This window comes from Alligator mississippiensis, chromosome 5, assembly GCF_030867095.1.
Source record: "Alligator mississippiensis isolate rAllMis1 chromosome 5, rAllMis1, whole genome shotgun sequence".
In the NCBI taxonomy this organism is placed as follows: Eukaryota; Metazoa; Chordata; order Crocodylia; family Alligatoridae; genus Alligator; species Alligator mississippiensis.
In genome coordinates, this window is record NC_081828.1 from 7,950,631 (window position 1) to 7,973,957 (window position 23,327).

A 23,327-nucleotide genomic window follows, 5' to 3' on the forward strand; every position below is an offset into this window, starting at 1 on the left:
CCCCTGGCAGGTAGGCATCAAGCTGCTTCTTAAAGACCCCCAGGGTAGGAGCCAGCACCACTTCCCTTGGAAGTTGGTTCCAGATCCCAGCCACCCTGACAGTGAAGTAGTTCCTATGGATGTCTAATCTGAACCTACTCTCCAACACCTTGTGGCGGTTATAAAGTCTCAAAACCATTAAAAGGACACAGTACAGTTAAGCTGGCACTGTTCTTTTCTGAATGCCAACAAAAGCAAATGGTCATCCATGTTGTAATCTACTTCCCAAAAATGCCATTTATGTACAGGTTGGCACTATCCTTGCATGCACAGACCTACACATGTGAACAGCTAGCTGTACATACCCAGAGAAAGAGTGCCAACCTGTATGTATGTGGCATTTTGGGGAATTAGACAACCAAGTCTGGTTATCTAGGTGTCTAGAAACAAAATACTTAGACTTCACATGCAATGCACACAGATTCATATCCAAAGCTGACACCTCAACCATCCTTCCCTTCTATAAGGGCAAAGAATATACGAGTGGGACGTCTCAGTCTATATAAGATACAAAAAGTTTCCCTTCATCCTGCAAGGCTTAGGACAGGGGTGGGCAATTATTTTGGACGGAGGGCCACTTACTGAGTTTTGGCAAGCCATTGAGGGCCACATGACAGGCAGCCAGGGGTAGATATATTAATTTTCTAAATTTTTTTTAGGGGTCCCATGGGCCGCATAGAAAGGCCTGGCGGGCCGCATCTGGCCCATGGGCCACATTTTGCCCACCCTTGGCTTAGGTGGATGAGATCCCTTCCATTCTGCAGCCCCAAGCCAACGTTCACTCTCAAAGAAAAAGCTATTTCAAACATCCTCCTCTCCGCCAAAACTGGACATCTAAAAAAATTATTAGTACAAACATAATCAAAACCTGCCCTGATCCCTAGCTGGTTGTAGGGTCTTACCCTGTATTTGCCAGTCAGTAGTGGGAAAAATGTCTTCTAAGCAGCTATATAAGCCCCAAACACACCATGAACTTTCTGCAACAAAAACACAATGCAGCCAACCATAATGATAATAATATAAGGGGGTAAGTGTGCAGTTTACACTTCACTTTCAGCCCTAATCCAAAAGGTGGGCTATTTACTCGCTGCGTGCCTTGATGAGCATCCCAACAAAGTATCTGCCAGTACCATGAATAGCCACGGCTTTCAGCTGCATTTTAGGCCTCTATATTGTACAAAAGCTGCTGTAGTTTTGTAGCTTCAAAACCACTGTGATGGCATGTAGCAGTTCTCCAGTCAGTAGGAGAGACAAGGGGCTGCATACAAATGCTTCAGGAAGCACTTCCAAAAGAACTACTTCAGAGATGTTCCTCATTTTTTAAGGATCCTTTTTGAAATGCTGAGGCCATTTTTTGAAGAGCTTCATTGGTCATGCAGGTCTGCTTACTTCCTGTAGTGCTTCAAACAGGATGTCTGTCTAGCACCTATGACGGTTGTGATGTAGACTGGACGCAACCATCAGAATGGAAGGTGAAGGTTATATCTGCTCCCTCCAGTAAAGAAGTCGTTTGTTAGCAAGGTTTACAAACTATTGGCTAGGTTGTATCCTGAGCACTTTCTGGATATTTAAGTAGTAAGAGCAGCCAACCATCATTTTAGCAAGATGGTTTTTACACTGCTCAGATGGGTAGGCACTTATACCCAGATCAAAGGTATTTCAGCACCTAGATCCTATTTATTTTTATTGGGGGGGGGGGGGGGTTTAATCAATTTTCATTCAAGTGAGCTACCTAACTACCTTTATGGATCTGTGCCTCAAAGAAAAATAGAAGAGGATAAAGTTCCTGCTGAAAATTATTCACAGATTGGATTACTGCAATTCATACTACATGAGGGTCTGCTTGAAGACCACTCTCACATTTAAGGTATTAGAATAGAAAAAGCAGCTACCTGCTTTCATTCAATGTTTCTTGCATCAGGCACATTGTTCTGTTCAATGTTATGCACTTTGTTGGGATATCTGCAGGTTCAATTCAAGCCACTGGTCTCGAGCCTTTGAGGAGGTTTTCGGTCTTGGCTTAAAGACACCTGTTCTTCCCTATTCCATCCCAGTAGCTCCTAGGAAACTTGTCAATAAGGGAAAGTACAGACATCTGGAGGGGTTGGGGGGGGGGTTAGAATTAAAAATGCCCACCCGAAGGCACCAGGAAACATGGGGCCCCTGCAAGATACTCTGGGCAATCGAGTGGTTGCGCCAGAGGAGAAGGCAGACCTCTTTAACAAATTCTTCACCTCCGTTTTCTTGTGCAGGGACCGGGACTCCCCCACCGTGATTCAAGATGGACTCGAAGGGAACGCCTACAGACCTAAGGTTGAGGTTAGAGTGTTTTTGGAGGGGCTGGACGTGTTCAAGTCAGCAGGTCCAGATGCTCTCCACCCCAGGTGTTGAGGGAGCTAGCAGAGGTTATTGCAGGGCCCTTGACACGGCTTTACAAACTCTCGTGGTGCTCGGGCCAGGTACCAAATGATTGGAAGATAGCCAATGTGTCCCCCATCTTTAAAAAAGGGAGGAGGGAGGACCCGGGCAACTATAGGCCCGTCAGTCTTACCTCAATCCTTTGGAAACTCTTTGAGAAGATCATCAAGGAGCACATCTGTGATGGTCCGGCATTGGGGATGATGCTCAGGGGCAACCAGCACGGTTTCATTAGGGGCAGGTCATGTCAGACCAACCCGATTGCCTTTTATGATCAGGTCACAAAAGCATTGGATGCAGGTGTCACCGTGGATGTAGTCTTTCTGGACTTCAGCAAGGCCTTTGACACTGTCTCCCACCCTATCCTCATTAAACTGATGCCTACACGGTCAAATGGATTGCAAATTGGCTGAAGGGTCGTACTCAGAGGGTGGTGGTGGATGGGTCATATTCGACCTGGGGGGCAGTGGGCAGCGGAGTCCCCCAGGGCTCAGTCCTTGGGCCCATACTGTTCAATTTCTTTATCAGTGATTTGGATGACGGGGTGAAAAGCAACCTGTTCAAATTTGCTGATGATACCAAAATTTGGGGTGAGATGGGCACGCTAGTAGGGAGGGAAAGTTCTGCAGAAAGACCTGGATAGGTTGCAGGGGTGGGCTAACAAAAACAGGATGCGTTTCAATACTGACAAGTGCAGGGTGCTGCACTTGGGCAGTAGTAACCAGCAGCACACTTATAAGATGGGAAACTCCCTTCTTGAGAGCACAGAGGCAGAAAGGGATCTTGGAGTCATCAGTGACTCCAAGATGAACATGGGCTGACAGTGTGAGGTCATGGTCGGCAGGGCTAACTGGACCTTATCGTGCATCCACAGGTGCATCTCAAGTAGGGCCAAGGAGGTGATCCTCCCCCTCTACGCGACACTGGTCAGGCCACAGCTGGAGTACCGTGTCCAGTTCTGGGCACCCCACTTCAAGAGGGATGTGGACAACATTGAGAGGGTCCAAAGGAGGGCCACCCGCATGATCCGGGGACAGAAGGGCAGACCATACAACGAGAGGCTACGGGACCTGAACCAGTTCACAAGAGAAGGCTGAGGGGGGACCTTGTGACCATCTATAAACTCACTAGGGGGGACCAGAAGGGTTTGGGGGAAACTTTGTTTCCCCTAGCACTCCCCAGGATAACAAGGAATAATAGCCACAAGTTGTTGGAGAGTAGGTTTAGATTAGACATCGTAAGAACTACTTCACAGGAAGGGCGGCTAGGATCTGAAACCAACTGCCAAGGGAAGTGCTGCTGGCTCCTACCCTGGGGGTCTTTAAGAAGCGGCTTGATGCCTACCTGGCTGGGGTCATTTGAGCCCAGTTTTCCTCCTGCCCAGGCAGGAGGTCAGACTTGAAGATCTACAAGGTCCCTTCCAACCCTACTTCTATGATATAAGGTTAGTTGGGACAGTAAGGGGGTCTGCAGGGGAGGGGTTTGGGAGGGATCAGGGGGGCAAATGGGGTCCAATGGGGGACAGGAGGATTGGGAGGACAAGCAGTGTCTGCAGGGGAGCTTGGGAGGATCAGGGGGTGGGGGGCTAGCGGGGTCTGTGGAAGGGGTTGGTGGGGTCTGGGCGGTTTTGCCAGGATCAGAGGGGGTAATGGGGTCATCAGGGAACCTTGCAGGGATTGTGGGGGGGCTGGCAGGACTAGACAGGCTCTCCAATTCTGCCAACCCCCACCATGCCCCCCCCCCCCCCCCAGACTTCCCTGGTACTACTGAACTGCCTCTCCTGCAAACTGCTCCCGGAGCCAGCTTTACCAGCACTCACTCATGCCAGGAGCCTGATTGGAGTAAATCAGGGTCAGGGAAGGGCCATTTTTAGACTGACCTCATCTTCCTGAACTTCTGTACAGTTTGTACTTAGATCAACCTACTTAGGGATCTAAGTGTAAAATCTGCACCTGGGCAAACTAAACTAGTTTGGGTGGCCATTTTTAGTGCAATATAACCTCCCCGAATGTTTGTACCTAAGCTAATAGTTCCTGCATAAAAGTCTGGAACTAAAGAATCACCTTTTTCTACTCTGGTTTTAACTTTTTCTGTTGGTCCACTTGAGCCCAAATTTGTCAACCTTCAGTTCAAGATCTATCCTTTATAAAGAGATCTGGATGCATAATTTTTGGTTTGTTGTGGAGCACTAATGTCTTAATACCTGGCAATATGTCAGTTTTGCATGTTGATTTAACTGACCTAATTTTTCTTTTTTTCTTTTCTTTTTGCAATGTACCCAGAGGATCATGATAGGTACATGTTATTAACTGAAAAAATAAGTTAGTCAGATCAGCAGGCAGGGTTATTGTATTCATATAAGAGCATTTTTCTCACCAATAATATACTAGTTAAAACAAATATCCTTTTTGCTGTTTTTTAAGTTTCTAAATCTGTTTAACACATATTTTAGACCAGTAACTTGAAATCAGCTCCAAGTGTGTGCGCGCACACAGCCTTAGACCTAAAGAAGGGCATTTGATGCCCAAAAGCTTGTCCAAAAGTTCTCCCAACTATCAAGTTGGTCCAATAATAGAGATATATATATATATATATATATATATATATATATATATATACACACACACACACACACACACACACACACACACACACACATATATATGGCAAGGATTTTTTGTGATATATATACACGCACACGTACATATATACATATACATACACACACATATGTGTATGTGTGTGTAAAATATGTGTGTGTATACACACACACACACACACACACTATACACATATAAAGGATCTCACCTTTTCTGTTGGATGTATTAAGTATTATAAACAGTTTAACCATCATCTATATACAGGCAGTTTTGTTCCCAGTCTAAAGAGACAATCACCTTTTATCCTTTTCCTTTTTTCTTCATTTCAGTGCTATTAGGAAACTATTCACAAGTGCAACCCTGAACAATGCTATGCAGTAATTATGACTAGATGACAAAGAGATGTGAACAATTACTGAGCCCATTTTGAAACCCTACACTAATAAAGTCATTAGATGCTGCCCTTGCCATGATCCTTCTAAAAGCTTCTGAAGTTACAAGAACACACGGCATTGTTTGTAGGGACAATTGCTGCTGGCAGAATGCAAACCTTGAGTTAAACCATGCTGCAAATTGATCTTGACATTCTGTTAAGACGGCCACTAAAATCAAAAGCAAAGTAGAAAAGGAGAAAATGAGCGGGTGGGATGTAATCATGGAACAGGAGGGTTCCCTCCTCACCTTCTTTCCTACTCCTCCTCAAAACAAACCATAGAGAAAATGACAAACCCGCCTGGTGCTTAGGAACCTTTATTTTTAAAACATTAATTAGACTCTTGACCTGGCTGGTTTTTTTGACTAGCACTGTATTGCTATTGATGTAAATTAATTTAAATGTTGCAAAAATAGGCAGGTTCCACAAAAGAGAGCAGAAGTGTGCAGTGAAAGTCATAATGCTCCAAAACAAGTCCAACTCTTTTGCAAGAAACCTATACCAAATCTGTATTTGTGCCCTGGGAAGCAGTCAAAAATTAACACACACAGACTCCACACCTGCAGTACATTTGCTGGAGGATCAAATGGGATTGGAAAGCTAGAGTATTATGGTCAACTTCATCCAGGCATGCATCATTCAGTAGGTTAGTACTAAGGGTCAGCAACCGTGAATATGGCTAATTACTTGATGATGGAAATTGCAGGTGAAGACAACCTGCTGCTGAGAAATGTTTTACTCAATTAACTCTTTCCTAAGCTTAAGTCAAATGAAAAAAAAAAACCAAACAAACCCTATCATTTGAACATTTAGACTAACAGGTACCTGTCAACACAACCGAGGAAAGCTGGAAATGTCCTGAAATATTGCACCAGGGGCTTGGGGTTCAAAAGCTAAAAAAGTTAAGAGAGATTCTAGTCACTTTTTTATGTCCGACATTGCTATGCCTGCCCAAGCGTTTTACACGTGCATGCACACACACACGTTAAGGTAAACTTATTTGGCATTACCATAACTTGGAAATTTCGAAGAAATCTTGCTGTACTACCTCTCAGCTGAGCTCAGGGTTCCCATGAAGAAAGAAAGCCCAGCCCACCTGTTTTCAAGCCCACCAATAAGGCAGCACAGATGGCTCACAGGGGTCTTGAGGACAAACCCCAGTGGTGCCCTAATGCGATCCGTCTTGGGAGACAGCCTGACAGCGGTGCTGGCGCATGCACCCATGATGCTTCTAAGCTATCTGGAATCACAGAGCTAAGCTGCAAGTAAAGCAGGAGCAAGTGGAGGGACAGTTTTCTTGATAGTGTTTGCCTTAATGTTCTCATAATGAAGTTTTTAATATAGTGTATAGTGTCTGTTTGCAAATATGTATGCACACATAGAGATACACGTACATCTATATGCATTATTATACTTATGCCTCATATATACAAACACATGCACATTTACAACATGCATATATTTAATGTGTAAGTGAAGACAGTAATACATATACAACCACATTTAAGAATATAAGAAGTGTCATACTGGACCAGACCAATGGTCCGTTTGGCCCAATATCCTATCTCCGACAGTAGCAAGAGTGGATGCTTTAAAAGGGAAGGTATTGAAATGGATGTAGCTAGAGCAATCCATCCCATATTCATTACCTTCCCTGGCATCCACCATTATTGGTTTAGAGATGCCACAGGAAATATCTCCAACCATTCTGTTCAACAACTATTAATAGATATACTGTCTATGAATTTGTCTAGCCCCTTTTGAATTAAATTTAATGGGACAGGTGAAAGTCACATCTCTAGCTCTTGAGTTTTTTTCTCTCCTGAATTTTAAAGACCTGGTGCAAACAATGGAAGTCTTAATGGTTCTCGGAAAGGTAATCTGTTATAATGGAAAGTGATAAGCACATTAAAGACAGTTACCGCTATTTCTCTCAGTAAGAATAATATGTATTGCTATGCTCACTCATACAAGTGTGCACGTGCAAACAAAAATAAAATCCACTTCCTTAAAGAAACAAAGACTACATTCAAAATGCCCAATTAAGATAATACTAAATGAAGGTCATCCCTCCAGGTGATTACAGCTTGGTGCTTAGACTTGTATTTGGAATGATTCAAAATGAAGCAAAAGTACCATGATAATATCAGTGCCATGATGACAGCTTAGTTCTGTGCCATAATGAAAGATGACTGCATACCCTCCACCTATCCTCCTGTTGTACTGTATCTGCCTGGTGGCTCTTTCATTAGCCATCTAAGCTCTGCACAGTGAGGAAATATTCACTTCTCAACTAATATGACTTACCTAAACTCCAAATTACAAGTAAGAAAAATAAAAAACAATTATGTTAGTGAAGCTAAGGTTAAGATACAAGGAAGAAGGAACTTCTTCAAAGAGATTTTTATACATTATTGTAATAATGCTAGATCTGTAGGGCAGAACTATACTGCTACCCAGTGTGTCCACACGTGGTAGACAGTGGAATGACCTTCAGGGAAGGTTAGCTGTGAAATAAGAAGGGGTAACTGGTGAATAAGCAGTCACAGACCAAGCAGCAGCAGCACCACCAGGATGTGGTTTGGACAGCAGAAGGCAATGGCTTCCCTCCTGAAAAGCCACATATATCCTTTGACAGTGCTGTGACATGGCAAGTACAGGATGCCAGTATAATAAGCCTGCCCAGCCCGCAGCCATGGATCTACAAGTCCTCAACGGCAGAGCAGGTGGAAGCTGTTGGAATCTCAACAGCTGTGAAGGCAGATGAAAGCTGCAATGGGACAAGTTCCTTAGTGGTCTTGGTCTCCTTGCCATTGGATCAAGGTCTCGTTCTGCCAAGAGTTATGTAGAAACTAACGCGCAGCAGCTACTCCATGATAAAAGTAGTAATGCACAGGTGTCTTCCATGAAAACAACTTTTCCAGCACATTCCTCAAGCCCTTTGGTGAACAGCTAATGGCAATGGGAGCAGGATTGTGAGGTCTGGAAGCTCCTAGTCATGAACTGGCATGAAGGTGGCAATTACAAGGTCATCCAGCACTTGGATGAGGCAGAAGGGCAGCTGTAACTGTGACTGAGCAGCCCTCTTCTGTATTTCTTGCTGACTGGAAAACCACATTCTGTGGGATCACCTTTACTGCAGTCAAAAATACCAACGAAGTCATACCATCATTTTCAGAACCTGGAACATCAGGACCCTTATAGACAACCCTAATAATGCACCACACTACAACTGTGGCCCAAGAACACAGGTGACAACATAGATGTAGTTGCATTGAGTGAGACCTGGCGAGCGGGAGATGAGCAGCTCAAAGAACACGGAGGCAGATATGCTTTCTTCTGAAAGGGAAAACAAGAAGGAGAATTCCAACTTCATGGAGTTGGTTTTGCCATTAAGAACTAACTCATAAACCAACTCAATGAGTTGTCGTCTATCAAAATTAATGAGCACCTCATGACCCCTCCCTCCCCCCATCCTAAACTAGTAGAAAATCAATATGCTACTGTTATAGGTGCATATGCCCCAACTCTTGACGCTGCTGATGAAGCCAAGGAGGAATTCTATGCTAACCTTGACCAAGTCCTTTCTGACGTTCTGGAGAGAGACAGACTTATTCTTCTTGGTGATTTCAATACCAGAGTTGGAAAGGACTCTAACCCCTGGAATGAAACCATCAGCAAGGAAGGAGCAGGAAAGGTCAATTCCAGTGGTATCTTCCTCTTGACCAAATTCACAGAACATGGACTCATCATCACCAACACCCTGTGCTACCAGAAAAAAACAGGCACAAGACATCATGGCAACTCCCACAATCTAAGCATTGGTACCTGACCATGTCATTTTCTATGCCCGCAATTGCAAAGATGTCTGCATCACTCAAGATGCACTAGGAGCTGATGATTGCTGGACTGATCGCAACCACTCCGTTGTATCACTCAAACTAGCTCCCAAATGATGGCTGCAGTAGAAGCAATACCCAAAAAAAAATAAATAAATAAATCAACACTGAAGGACTCAAGGACCCAAGCAAGCAAGACCTCTTCCACCAATGTGTCAACAAAAAAAACTGATGAATTCCAAGCAACAACGAGAGAATGTCAGCAGGATGTGGGGTGCCCTCAAGGCAACTGTCATCAGTACCTGTGAAGAGACATTTGGATTCTCTACCAGGAAACAGCAAGACTGGTTTGATGAGAACAACCATCTTGTTGACATCTACAATATGCGTAGTTTCTTCAATATCACCAAAGCTATCTATGGTCTGAGCACTCAGGGACCAACCCCCTTGAGACCTAAGGATGGGGGAGACTTTATTGAGTAAAGGAGAACCATCAATGCTAGCTGGAAGGAGCATTTTGAAGACCGTCTCAATTGAGACTGCTGTTGACAAGAGTGTTCTCAACTCCATCCCACAATACCCAGTCCGAGATGATCTTGGAATCCCTCCAACCCTTGATGAGATGAGGAAAGTCATCAAGCAGATGAAGAACAACCCATGAATCTAGAGCAGATGGAATTCCTGCTGAAATCTTCGAACAGGGAGGAGAGGAGCCCTCATCACAGCTTCATGCCCACATCTTAAGGATCTGGAATGAGGATGAAATCTCAGATGACCTCAGGGACACTAGGACTGTGACAATCTTCAAGAATAGAGACAAGTCCGACTGTGGAAACTACAGAGGGATCACCTTGCTGTCCACCACACAAAAAAAATCACTGCAAGAACCATCTTGAACTGTCTCCTTCCACTTGCTGAAGAGCTCCTCCCCGAATTTCAGTGTGGGTTTAGAGCATGAAGATGCACAACTGACGTGATTCTCCACAGCTCACCAGCTGCAGAAGGCATGCAAGGAACAACATAAGCCTCTCTACTTGGATTTCTTTGACCTCACAAAGGCTTTTGACTCTGTCAGCTGACTAGTGTTGTGGAGGATCCTTCTGAAGTATGCATGCCCACCAAAATGTGTCACCATTCTCTGCCTGCTCCATGACAGTATGCAAGTGATAGAGCTCAGTAATGGATCCATCACAGATTCCTTTGAGGTTAAAATGAGAGTTACGCAAGGCTGTGTCATTGCTTCAACGCTATTCTCAATATTCCTTACCACAATGCTATATCTGACAGCCAATAAGCTTCCAGCCAGAGTGGAGGTAAACTACTGAATGGACGGTAAGCTGTTTAACCTCAGCCGATTAAAAACCAAAACCAAGACCTCCCTGACCTCAATCGCTGAGCTCCAGAATGCTGATGATGCTGTAGTGTGTGCTCACTCGGAAGCACACCTTTAGGCAATTCTTAACATCTTTACCAAGGCATACAAGAAAATGGGTATGACACTTACATTCAGAAGACTAAGGTCCCTCCACCAGCAAGCTCTTAATGAACAGTCCCCAGCCCTGGTAATCCAGATCCACAGATTCCCATAATCCAGAATCCACAGATTCTGGAGAACATTGAGTATTTCATGTTCCTTGGAAGCCATCTCTCACAGAAGGCTTACATCAATGAAGAAATCCAACATCACATCAAAAGTGCAAGTTCAGACTTTGGACACCTGAAGAATTGGGTGTTTGAAGATCACAACATCAGATCCAAAACCAAGCTCCTGGTTTATCAAGCAGTCGTGATCCCCACCTTGCTGTATGGCACTGAGACATAGAAAACGTACAAGAAACATTTAAAGTTGCTAGAGAAGAAACATCAATGCTGCCTGTAGAAGATCTTCTGAATCCAGTGGGAAGACAGGTGCACCAACATTAGCATCCTCCTGTAAGCGAACAGCATGAGTATTGAGGCAATGATCATTCAACATCAACTTCACTAGGCCAGCCATGTCTTCCGGATGTCCAATTCCAGACTCCTAAAGCAAGATTTATTCTCCCAGCTCAGCCAAAGCATAAGTTCAAGAGGAGGGAAGAAAGTGCTTCAGAGACATCCTCAAGGCCAAATTAAAAAAAATGCAACTTGGATGTCAACTCATGGGAAACTATCGCCCAGGATCGCCCCAAATGGAGAAAGTCTGCTGCAGGGATCTCAGTACTTTGAAAGCTCACTACAACCAAAGGAGATGGACAAGTGGGAGCAGCAGAAACAGTGCGTCACAGTCCAAATCAAGAATCCAGTATCGCCCACCCTACACGTAAACACATATCCGAGCTGTAGTAAAGTCTGTCGATCCCAGATAGGCCTCATCTCTGGCCACACAGATAAGACAATCATGGAAAACAATCAACCTCAACTGTAAGGGATTGCCAAAGAAGAAGAATACTAGACATTTGCTAAATTAATTTAGTTAATAATTATTTTACACCTTACACTCTGTTCATTTTATTCCACTACTCTTACCATTTACGAGAAACTTTACAGCAAATCTCCAACAAATATATCGGCATCAAAACAAAATTTGCAGTATTTGCTTGAAAAAAAGAGCCTGATATCTTGCGCATGTCATATCAGAGGCATTAGCAGCTTTGACACTCAACTGATGTAGTTACCTGGTCCAGCTATAACTACCCTAGTTGACAAAAAAGCTGTCTATATGTAGGCAGACAAGGTTCCTTGGGTGAATTTGATATCTTTTATTAGACCAACCCAAATGGTTGGAGAATAGTTATTAAGCAAGCTTTCGAGTTCAAAACCCCTTTGTCAGGCTAAGGAAGTGTCAGCAGTTGGTGTGCGCTCTTCCTGGATGGAACAAAAAGTAAAGAAGCCAGGGGCTGGGCTGGGCTGGGCTGGGCTGGGGAGTCAGTTGCCAGGCACATTATAATGTATCAAAAATCCAATGTCTGTGTTTAGTCCATGATCTCTAGTATCCAGGAGGTTGATGAAATGGAGCTCATAGGCTCGTCTCTGGGAAGTGTTGTGTAAGTTTCCCTTGAGGATCAGGACTGAGAGATTGGAGAGAGAGTGGCCCTCCTGTGAGAAATGTGCCCCCACTGGTAATTGGGTATTTCTGTCTTTGATAGATTTCCGGTGTGCATTCATTCTGGTGCACAGTTGTTGTTTGGTCCCTCCTACGTATTTTCCATCAGGTCATTTGGTGCGTTGGATGAGGTATACTACATTCCTGGAGGTGCAGCTGTAAGATCCTGGGATGCTGATGGCTCTGTTGTGGGGTGTAGTAATAGTGGGGGTGGTGGAGATGTGTTGGCAGGTTTTGCATTTCTTGTCATGGCACGGTCTGGATCCTTTTGGTGTGTTCTGGGCTTGAGGAAGTTCGCTTCTATACGTAGGTGCATTTAGAAAAAAAAAAAATGTGTCCAATGACATGATTTCTGTGTCAATGAAAGTAACAGTGACCACCCAGCCCTTGTGCTCACAGGTCCTATTTCTGCTCTTACTGAAGTCAATTAGGAGAGGCTCACTGACCTACTCCAGTGGGTGCTGAATAGATGGATCAAAAGCATCCAGCTCTGTAAGATAGTGAACCCTGCTAGACTTAGACCATCCACGGCTATAGGCGCATCCACCTTTTACAGCTGACTGAAAAAATGTTGTTAAAAACAACTGTGAAATGTCTCCGCATTGTGAAGCTCTTTCTTTTTTTCACAGGATTCAAAATGGATCAGATTTGTTAAAAATTAATTGAACGTATTACTGAAACAATCTATGATGATTAATAGAAAGTCTAGGAATGTTATGTTGTTTCTGGCTTGGACTCAGCCTCAAAAAATAATTAGAACCCTTGTGATAATTTGCATCATTGACAAGGAAAGACTGCAGTAATACACTTTCATTCTCAATAGCTGACAACGTTTTTGATTCTGTCTCTCTCACATAGCTGGGTGCGTACAGCACACAAATTACTATACTATGAGACTACCCCATCAGTATGACTGCTGCTGAGCCTGAAAGTTAATATTTTCAGAGGTCTATCTGGTACCAATAGTAATGGGCATTAGTAACGCAATCTGCTCAGTCTTCACACAAGAGACATTTAATTGTACTGTGATCTGGTTCTGCTTTAGGCCTCTGTCTTACAGTGCAATCTGCTAGCACGGGCCTCTTTGTCCACTTTGGATCCTAATTTACTCCACTAGGACGTTGCACAGAATCAGGGGGTCTGTACCAGTGATCCCAACCTTTAAAGAGAATGAGAACTGGGGAGAACAGAACAGAAAATCAGAGTATTTCAGGCAAGGATGCACCTTTTTTCTGCCTAGATGATGAAAAGATTTATGCTTAATTGAAACCCTTTCTCCACACCAAATTACTCATAAAAGAGCACTGAAAACCTTCTTTTTACTACACGATGGCATGCCTAGAGTTGAGGTGTACTACAGAATTATATTTAATTGATCAGCAAATAAATGGAGCCTAACTCTCCTTCCCATCACAGTAGTTTTCCACTATTATAAGCACTAAGATCAGATAGCATGTGTTTTATTCTTCTAGTTAAAATGCTGCAAGTGTATTTCTAGAAATGAACAACATCAGATCAATGTCCACAATTGTTTCCCAAATAAATGTTTTCTATTTTTTATACATAACTATCACAATGTAGTAGTTAAACAGTGGCACTAATCAGCATTTATTTATTTAAGGGAATGCCCATACTGTGTTGGCACTTCCCAAACAGGAAAAGAAGGTGAAGTCCCTCCCACAAAGATCAAGATGTAACATTAAACACAAATGAAGACCCATGCTATTTTGTACTGAAATGTCTTGTTTACCCCTCACTATTTTAAAATCTCACTGTTAATATAACAGTTTCTTTGTTGTTGTAAATAGAAAGCAAAAAATGAAGGCTTAAGAATCCTATCGTAGGACACAATCAGCGACTAGATTCATTGAGAACGGCTATAAAGCCTTAAACAAGCCCTTTATTTTGTGTTTTAAAAAGTGTCATAAGGAGTTAATAGGACACAGCTGTACCGGCTCTTTCTAACAAGCAGCTTCTGTCGCTTTGGTCACCACAGGTGTCTCTGTAACCTGCAAACTCTTATTACTAGTGTATCAAAGTTGTGCTACTTAATAGATTTCTTTAGTAAAACACAACAAAGCAATTACATGGCTGTTGATTGTCAGTCATAAAAAACCCTCAAACACAGTTTTTCAAAAGAAACTACACTGCAATTTTTTGTCATTGTAAAATAAAAGAAACTAGAGAATTAAATGGAGAACAGAACAATATAACAGCAGGTAGCCAACTGAACTTAGCCACTACAGATGGTTTAGAAATAGTGTTTCCTTCTACATCAAGTTGTGGGATAAAAGCAAAGGAGGAGGCTCCTTACTGCCAATGAATGGCAATACCAAAAGATTTAACCAAGTCTCCAGTCTATGCATTTGGCCTCATGAAAGACCCTGGATGCTTCATTTTTATCTGTTTTGGCACTGCTCTTCATCACCTTTTATCTATTAATAAACTAATATAATTTTTTTTAAACAAGAGGAATTTAAAGGGTGTTTTATTGCAATAATGACAATGTGCAATTTATCTTTTTAAGATTTTTTTAAAAACAGGATATATCAGATAATTGTTTTGCTCTTGTCCTTCATCTGAAAAAATAATACATCTTACATGTTTCAGAAATGAAAATGTGCAAATACAGACTGAAATCCATCTAATACTAAAGCACAGAGTAATAAGAACACAAATCTGGATGATTTCTCACTGTTCAAGTATCACTTGAATGAAGAAAAAAAACAATGAAGGTGCCTTTAAACTGATGCATCCTCTTTTGCTCACCAAGCAGCAAAATTAATTACATTACATTAATACACACAAAACACCATTATGGCAAATGAATTACCTGAGCACGTCAAATAACAAAATAAAGTTCATATTAGAAATCCAAATGGGTCCAATTTCAAAACCTGTTAATCACTGATACAGAAAATATAATCAACTGACCAAATAAATGTATCCCTGTTTAAATCCAACATCTAAAAGGAGGAAAACATTGTTATGGATTGCTGAAGGCATAAAAAAAATCTTTGATAAAAGTTATTTTTATCCTTTAATCTATACTAGAATTGAATAGGTCACCCACCTTGGTGGAAAGGCCTAAAATGTACGATTTCCTTAGTTATTAATTTTTTATTTTGTAAGACACAAGGTAAATGATAAATACATGTTATATTTGCACTGTGATTTTTGATCGATACCAAAAAAAAAAAGTTATAAAACTGTTTATTCCACATCACTCAAATGAATCACTAGCTTTTTAATTTATAAATTGCTCCCTATGCTAGCATTATAATTAACTTCTACGGATGAACTGAAATGTGTTTGCATGTAAACATATGTATTTATGATATGAAGTTTTCAGTAACAAAATAATAATTATGATAGGACACCTCTGCCGGTCCAGCGGGCTCCTCTCTCCCAGTCAAGCAACTGGTGCGGCTGACTCACAGTAGCAATCCAACACAAAACATTGGACACTTGGTTCCTAGCATTCTGCTTTCAAAGTAAACATGAGAAAAGAAGTCTGTAATGAAGTAAATTGTAGTAAACTAATTCCCTCCTAACATACGGTGGTAACGAATAACCTTATAATGAAAATAAGGACGAGTGTTTTCAGCTGGCACAGATCAACACATCTCCACTGATCTGCTAAAAGCATAGCAGGGCTTTCCTTTTTTTTTTAAGCAAACACCAGCACCAAAACATTATTAGACAGAGATTACAAGCTTCCTATAGAGAAAAGCAGCCGAGCTCACAACTCAGGACTGTATTACCTTGCTCTGTTTGCTTCTTTTGTCATATCCCATGCCCAGGTTATGAAGTTCTGACTCAGATATGAAACAATAGATTCGGCACAAAGCATTTGTGAGCAGAACACATTAGTTAGTACACTTTCATCGTGATGGAGGTAGATAGCAAGAAGCTTTCTCTGCAAAGACAGGAGAAAATATTGATCAATGAAAATACCTGTGTAAGAAGTCTTTTTAGGAACTTAGAAATTTCTATGACGCGTATATGTTAGTGTGCACAATGTTGTCACTCTCTGTACTTGCACAAATGTTTCTATAACAAACCAATGCATTTCTTTCATCCAGCTTATAGTAAAACAGAAGAAAAGTCAAATTCTTGCAATTCAAGTCAAGCTGTCCCTCCAACACATGCACAAATATATATATTTTTAAGTCCACACTCTCTCTCAAAATCCAAGAACAGCATAAAGTTTTCTTCAGATGCCAAAAAAGTAATTTAACAGATCTTTACAGTAGATTAATATTAAAGATATGAATTTCAATGAAAAAATAAAAAGCTTATTTAAACAAAATTAATTGCAGTAAACATTTGACAGCCTCCTGAAATATGCATACCAAGGAGCATCTAGCTCACATTTATTTTTCAGAATGAGATAATTTTTTGGCTTGTAAAGATGACATTCAGTCTGGTTGTCCTATATGTAAAACATGCCTTCCATCGAAACATTTTCTTGAGAATACTATGTTAACTCATTTGTAAACAATCAGATAACTAAATGACAATGACTTCTCGTTTCCCTGGCTCCTGGTTATACAAAATTTTGAGAACAATAATGATCCCCATTTTGCAAAAATCCAGACTAATTTTAGAGATTAATTTTGGTTGCAGAGGACAGTCACACATCTGCATGCTGTTCCATCAACTAATACCCGAGTTCGACCTGAAGGTAGCCAAGAAGGGAACTGTGCATCCTATCTATAAAAGCAGCAGACCACATGTTGGGAAGTGACTGGTCATGCTACATGTACGTAAGAGAAGAATCAGGGGAAAAGATGAGTCACAGAAAGGCTCATACACTTCTATCTGGTACTTTAATTAATCAAGCGCGTAATTTTTAAAAAAGCAAAAGAAAATAATCCAGAACAATGACTCTTAGGGACATCATTTAAAATACTACTAAAACATCCATTTTGAGAAGACAAACGTGGTAAGTGTTGGTGTTTCCACATGCAACTTGCTTTATACCGTCATTTCAATTCCATCCATTGGAAGTAACATTTGCAACTGGATCTTGATCTGGTACCCGGCCCTAATATATTAAGGCATGCTGCGTAAAATCTGAAGCAGGTAATTTTATTTCTGTAACCTAATACGCTGGCTCTGGGGAAAGCTTAACAATGTCCGTTTGAAAAAAAGCAGAATACATTTGAACATCAGACTCTGAGAAAAGGATTAGTAATTCACATTAATGTTTGTCTGATTTAATTTGAATGTTCTTCAGAACCAAGTACATATGTGTCAGGAAAGGCCATTAATAAGCCTAACATGCAGAGTTCCATATAAGTGCAGCCAACAATGTTGACTGAAACTAAACTTGAAAATCCAGGGCACTAATGCACAATATCAAGCAATAAAACACCATCTCTGTGGTGATATTTAATTTAAAAAGAAGAAAGAGGCAAGGGAAGATCAGGCACTGTCTGTTTTTGAGGATCAGCCATTCTGCATTTCAAAGCGTCGATCCCTGCAATATCCAGGTTACTGTGCTAGAATCTCAACTATTATATAGCAGTTGTAAGAGAGGGAGGGCAAAGATGTGTTTACTCAGTGATTAGGGCCTTAGAATAAGCCTCTAGCTCCTAGAGAGACAGCTCACCACTTATTCATTTGGACCAATTCACAAAGCCTAGAAAGATTAAACATCCATGCTGAGAAGACAAGCGAATGCAGACGGTGAAAAAGAAATAAAAATTCTTTAAAAACTCTTAGATGACTTCATTATTTTTTCCACAAGGAAACTTTAGGAAAGTGTTTAGTTAGAGAAAAACCCACATTGACCTCTCTCTAAACCCTTAATCTTTCCTTTGTGGTGGCACTGCTTTGTGGTAAGCGGATGGCTTTGCTCTCCTCTTTTCACTGAGAACTGATAGAAAAAAAGGCTCTTGAGAAACACTTTTAGTTCCAAAGAAACAACCCCATGAAACTGTTAAATATGAGTTTCCATACAAGTGAATGTTTCAAAATATGTACAGTTCTACGATTAAAGATGCAGAGCCTAATTTTAGTAAACACGAGGGGTACACGCTTGAGCACATGAATAATACTTCTCTAAATTGGAACTACTTGATTTAAGAACATGATAATTATTTACATCTATAAAACATGCAGTTAGATGGTCAAACTCTATCATTTGTACCTATTGATTGAACCTGTAATTAATCAAGTGGCCAGAAAACTTGGACACAACACAGAGGTCTCCTCGTAGGGGAAGAAAGGAGACAAAAACAGTAGCCAATATAAATTCTACAAACTATACTTTTTATAACTTACAATCAGTATACCTTCTGAGCATGCTTTGCTAGGAAAAATTATGTTGCTTACAAATTGTTCATGCTACCGTGGTAGTAAATGCATATGAACAACTTTTTTTTTTAAGGTGATGTTTAATTTGTATTATTCAAGTATTTATGACTCAGGAAGTCCTTAAAACATTATGTCCACAGCCAGAGTTTACAGCTTTTACTGTTTATAACTGATATAACATTAAAACGAGCCTTTGAGCTACAGTTGCCTATAATGCATGTCAAGAATGCGTTCTAGGTCTTTAAAGAGCGAGTCCAAGATGATTACCAGTTAGACTCTGTTAGTAAAAACTAATAAAGATCCTCAAATGAAGTAATGAGAAGTTCTGTAGCTTGGTGCAAGTGTGTTAAGGAAACCCCTAGTGTTTCACTGGTAAAACATCTATCATCTATGGGCCCTCTTGGGATAGCAAGATAAGCGAAGCATTGTCTCCTCACCGCAGTATGGAGTTCTTACCCAAATCATGCCCCAGGTAGAAGAACCACTGCTATTTACAGTGTGGCATAAGATTTTCAAAAGTACATAAATGAAAGACTTACTGATATGAATGGGACCGACACTCAATCACTAAGGGACAATTTTTTAAAGGGATCTGGGTGCCAAAAGATCAAACCAATGCCTAGTGGGATTTTTAGAAGCACTTAAGCACCTAACCTTCAACCATTTCAATGGGGAGGTAAGGACTTCTGAAAACCCTACTATGCACTTTTAAAATCTGACCCGTAGATATTTGTGAAAATACTACTCTAGCCTGTTAACTAATTAAAGGACTAAACTGTTCATCTATTTAGGTCTGCTTCATGAAAACAATTGCGGCTCTTGCGAAAAGTTTGTGTCTTTTGTACACAAATTTAGAAGGAATGAAGGAGACACTGTTAATTTTGGAATTAAATAGAAAAAGCAGAACTTTAATAATGCTGTGAGAATGAATAATGCAGGGGTTTAGTTTTAGGGACACGTGGGACCTTCGTATGTTCATATTAGTCTAGATGACGTCCCTATTACAGAAGTCCACGTTTCAAAACCACCTATCACAGTTAATACTTTCCTTAAAAGTCACAAGGGAGCCCAAAGACTTCATGGACCTGGAAGCTGAACCATTTTGTGGCCATAAATGTCTATATAGCAAACAGTCCATACAGCAGTTGATAGAGCAAACAGTCCAGTCCTGCAGTGGCCATTCAGTTACCATTTGCCATGAATCCTCACACAAGTGTGTATGAGCTATCTGTGTATACTTATAAAAAGGCTTAAAAATGTACCTCTCATATTACCATTTGGCTAGTAGCACCAATATCCCTGCATGGGTGAAGGAACTTTCTGCCCCTCCTTGTTTCCTTCTCACTAAGGCCACCCCTTTTATATTTCCTTGGATAAATAATAGATTGAGTTCAGACCTCACTTCCCCGCATTTCTTTTCTGGGTAGTTCCCAAAGAGGATAATGAAAAGTTAAGTGTGGGTACCAAAATGAGTGTATTCCAGTAATGGAGTAGCATTCCTGCAGGGGATTGGACCAGATGGCCCTTGAAGTCTCTTCTCACTAACACTGTAAAGAGGGTATACCTCCTTACTCTGACATATTCCTCTGTTTATACATCTAGATATCACATTCCCCCTCTTAGCTACAACATCAGGAACTCACAGTCAACTGGTTATCTACTATTTCTATTAAGCTCTTCAATTAAGGTCCATTAAGTCATTCCAGGACACTCTTTCCGATCTTATATTTGTTCATGATCACTAATAAAGATACTGACCAACATTAGGCCAAGAACAGAACATCGGGGGAGCCCACTAGAAATATTTCCTCAAGCTGATGTTTTCCTATTTATAATCAAATGTTGACCTCTATCAGTTAATTAACTTTTAATTCCAGTAGTTTCATTTTAATTTAATATGGTATGCATTGATTTTATACAAAGTTAGTTGTTTAAAATCTGAATACTGTGCAGAACTACATCAAATGCTTTACAGAAACTCATATATACTATGTCAAAACATTTACCTATGTAAACTATGCTTACAATTTCATGAAAAAGTGAATAGTTTGGCAAGACAAATTTTCTACAAAATTTCATTAATGATGCTACTGTCTTTTCATTCTTTACTGACAAGGCACATCTACACAAGACGCTGACTGAGCTATAGCCAGAAATAATGCGCAGTAGCATGTCACAGCATGGACAGTGCTAATATGCAACTGCACAGTATTATTACACTACTGTGTGATAGGGTCATTTAAAAGGAATTCACCGGCACTACTATGCAGTAACTCCGGTTACTATGCATTTATTTAGTACTTGCTAATACAAATACTAAATAAATGTGCAGTAATGACTGTGCAATAGCATCTCGGGCAGATGCACCCACTGTGCAACTATTCTGAAGTTTCCTGTGCCACTCCATTTATCCTTTTTAAATACTAACACAACCTTTGCTTGTTTCAAGTCCTCTAGAATTCTGGGGTTTTTTTAGAATTTGGGGGGTTTTTTTTAAATTGACATTAATGGTTGAGAGAGCTCTTTGGCCAGTTCTTTTAATACTCTTGGATAAAAATTATCTGGATCTGCTGGTGCAAAAATGCTTAACAACTTGCTGTCTGACTCCCTTCCTAGTTACTAAAGAGTAGTATTTCAGTACTGCTGTCAGGTAGGATAGCACCATGCTACTTCTTTCCAAAATAAAGAAAAGAAATATTTATTAAATATTACACTGGATGAGGAGAAAAGAAAGGAAATGCGTATTTTAAATGAGTGGCACTGATTTACAAATGTCAACTTTTCAATGTCAACGATCATGCTTTGCACATTTCAAAATAACCCTCGAGAAGAGACTACAAATCTAATAAACCACATCCTTGTCACATAATGGAGCCTTCATCTCCTGTTTTTTGTAAATTAATTCATTCCTGCAAATCCCAAACATTCAAAATCATGCTACTAGTCCTCCCCCTCCCAATTATTAGATTTCTTTATAAACTACAAGACTTTTTGAATTAAGACATACTGGAACTTTAAAATTAGCTTCCTGGTGCTGCAGCCTTTAGAGGTCATGTTTTCTTCAAACTCATGAATACCCAAAATTTTCTCTAGGGAAAGTAAACTACAATTCTATGTTAACAGTATGAATTCAGAACTAGAGATTTAAAGAAAAAACATATCACAAGAGTAATAACAATATTGTGTGAAAAAAATGTTAAAACTGCTGACCTAGAAAGGTATTTTCTGCATTTCTCAGGATAAGGCCTGAAGGGGATATGCTGTTTACTCAGCAGTACTGATAAGGGCATTAGTATCTGTTCCAACTGCAAGGTCTCCTCAGTCAAGATCCCCCTTTTTCCTTCAGCCTAGGGCTTTGTGTAGTAAGAACTGATTTTAAATGAACAAAGGGACATGCTCTCTATTTTCTAAGCCTTTCAAGTGCACAATCTGATCCATCCATCTACGGTAGTCTTAGTGTCGTTATGGTCTATTCTTAACAGTTTCCTTGAGCACAAACAGGTATCCTAACACACACAATCTCTTTTTCCTAAATAGAACTTAAGCCCTCTTTGAAACTAAGCCAGAAACTGGGAAAGACTCAAACACATTTCTTCTGAAACTGCACAGCTCGCCCTGGGCAAAACAGGGACTCATGGCCTTGTGTTTATGCACCGGTATTACATACGACAGAGAGAGAATAAAATATGCTACAAGCTAAGGGTTGCTAATTCCCACATCTACAGCATCAACTGAAATGTGGGACTCAAATGACTCCAACTCAGGAAGACGGCAGACATAAAAGGCTGAAAGAAAAGGAATATTAACTAGATTGTTACTCCTAAGAACTGCCTGGTTTACACCATGCTCCTTGGATTCACATATTAATAGTTTAGAAAGCAAAAAGGGGCTGCTGTCATTATGGCCTAGCCTGACTCCTTATGTAACACAGGCCATAAGACTTCCCAAAGTTTATGCCACTAAGCTACAAGTGTAACTTTTAGATAGACCCTTAATTTTAAAAAATTGCTGGCAATAGAGAATGCATATAAGGTTTGGTAAGATGCTCCAATGTGTAATCACGCTTATGTAAAAATTTGGGCCTCATTTTAAGTCCTTGCCTAGCTTTGACTTCTACCAATTTGACCTTATACTTTTGTCTGCTAGATTAAGGAGTCCCTCTAAGATCACATTTCTATTCCCCATTTAGGCATTTTGTAGACTAGGATGGTGTCTTTTTTTAACCTTTACTTCAAATCAGCTAAACCAAGGGTCTACCATACACAGCCTATGCAAGCACAGATCTGGGGGAGGGGGGTGCAGTGGCACAGCTGCCCTCCCCTTCCACACTATAGGTCACATACTGGAGCCTCCAGTTCCCCATAGCCCTGGATGCCTAGGTCCCCTATGCTGTTGAAAGCATAGCTGGCATGGGATACCCAGGGGATTCAAGCAGAGAGCAGGTAAGAAAGAGGGAACCCCACTAATGCTGTCCCAGCTGACCCACAGTTTGAGGAAGTCCCAGGCTAGCCCCTGTCCTCATCCAGCCAGGGGCCATGGGGAGCAGCCGTGCAGGTTGCCAGGCTCGGCAGCAGCGGGCAGGTTCCTGC

The 23,327-nt window shown here is 41.0% G+C and overlaps 1 protein-coding gene across 2 annotated transcripts in view; it reads right to left on the reverse strand.

The window, feature by feature from the left end:
* The window catches only part of FAF1 (Fas associated factor 1), a 289,347-nt gene that overhangs the window by 71,301 nt on the left and 194,719 nt on the right, over positions 1-23,327 (reverse strand). For both annotated transcript variants that reach the window (XM_059727821.1, XM_059727822.1), the window contains one exon: positions 16,179-16,333. In XM_059727821.1, the coding sequence (XP_059583804.1) occupies positions 16,179-16,333 (155 nt within the window). The remainder of the gene's footprint in view (positions 1-16,178; positions 16,334-23,327) is intronic.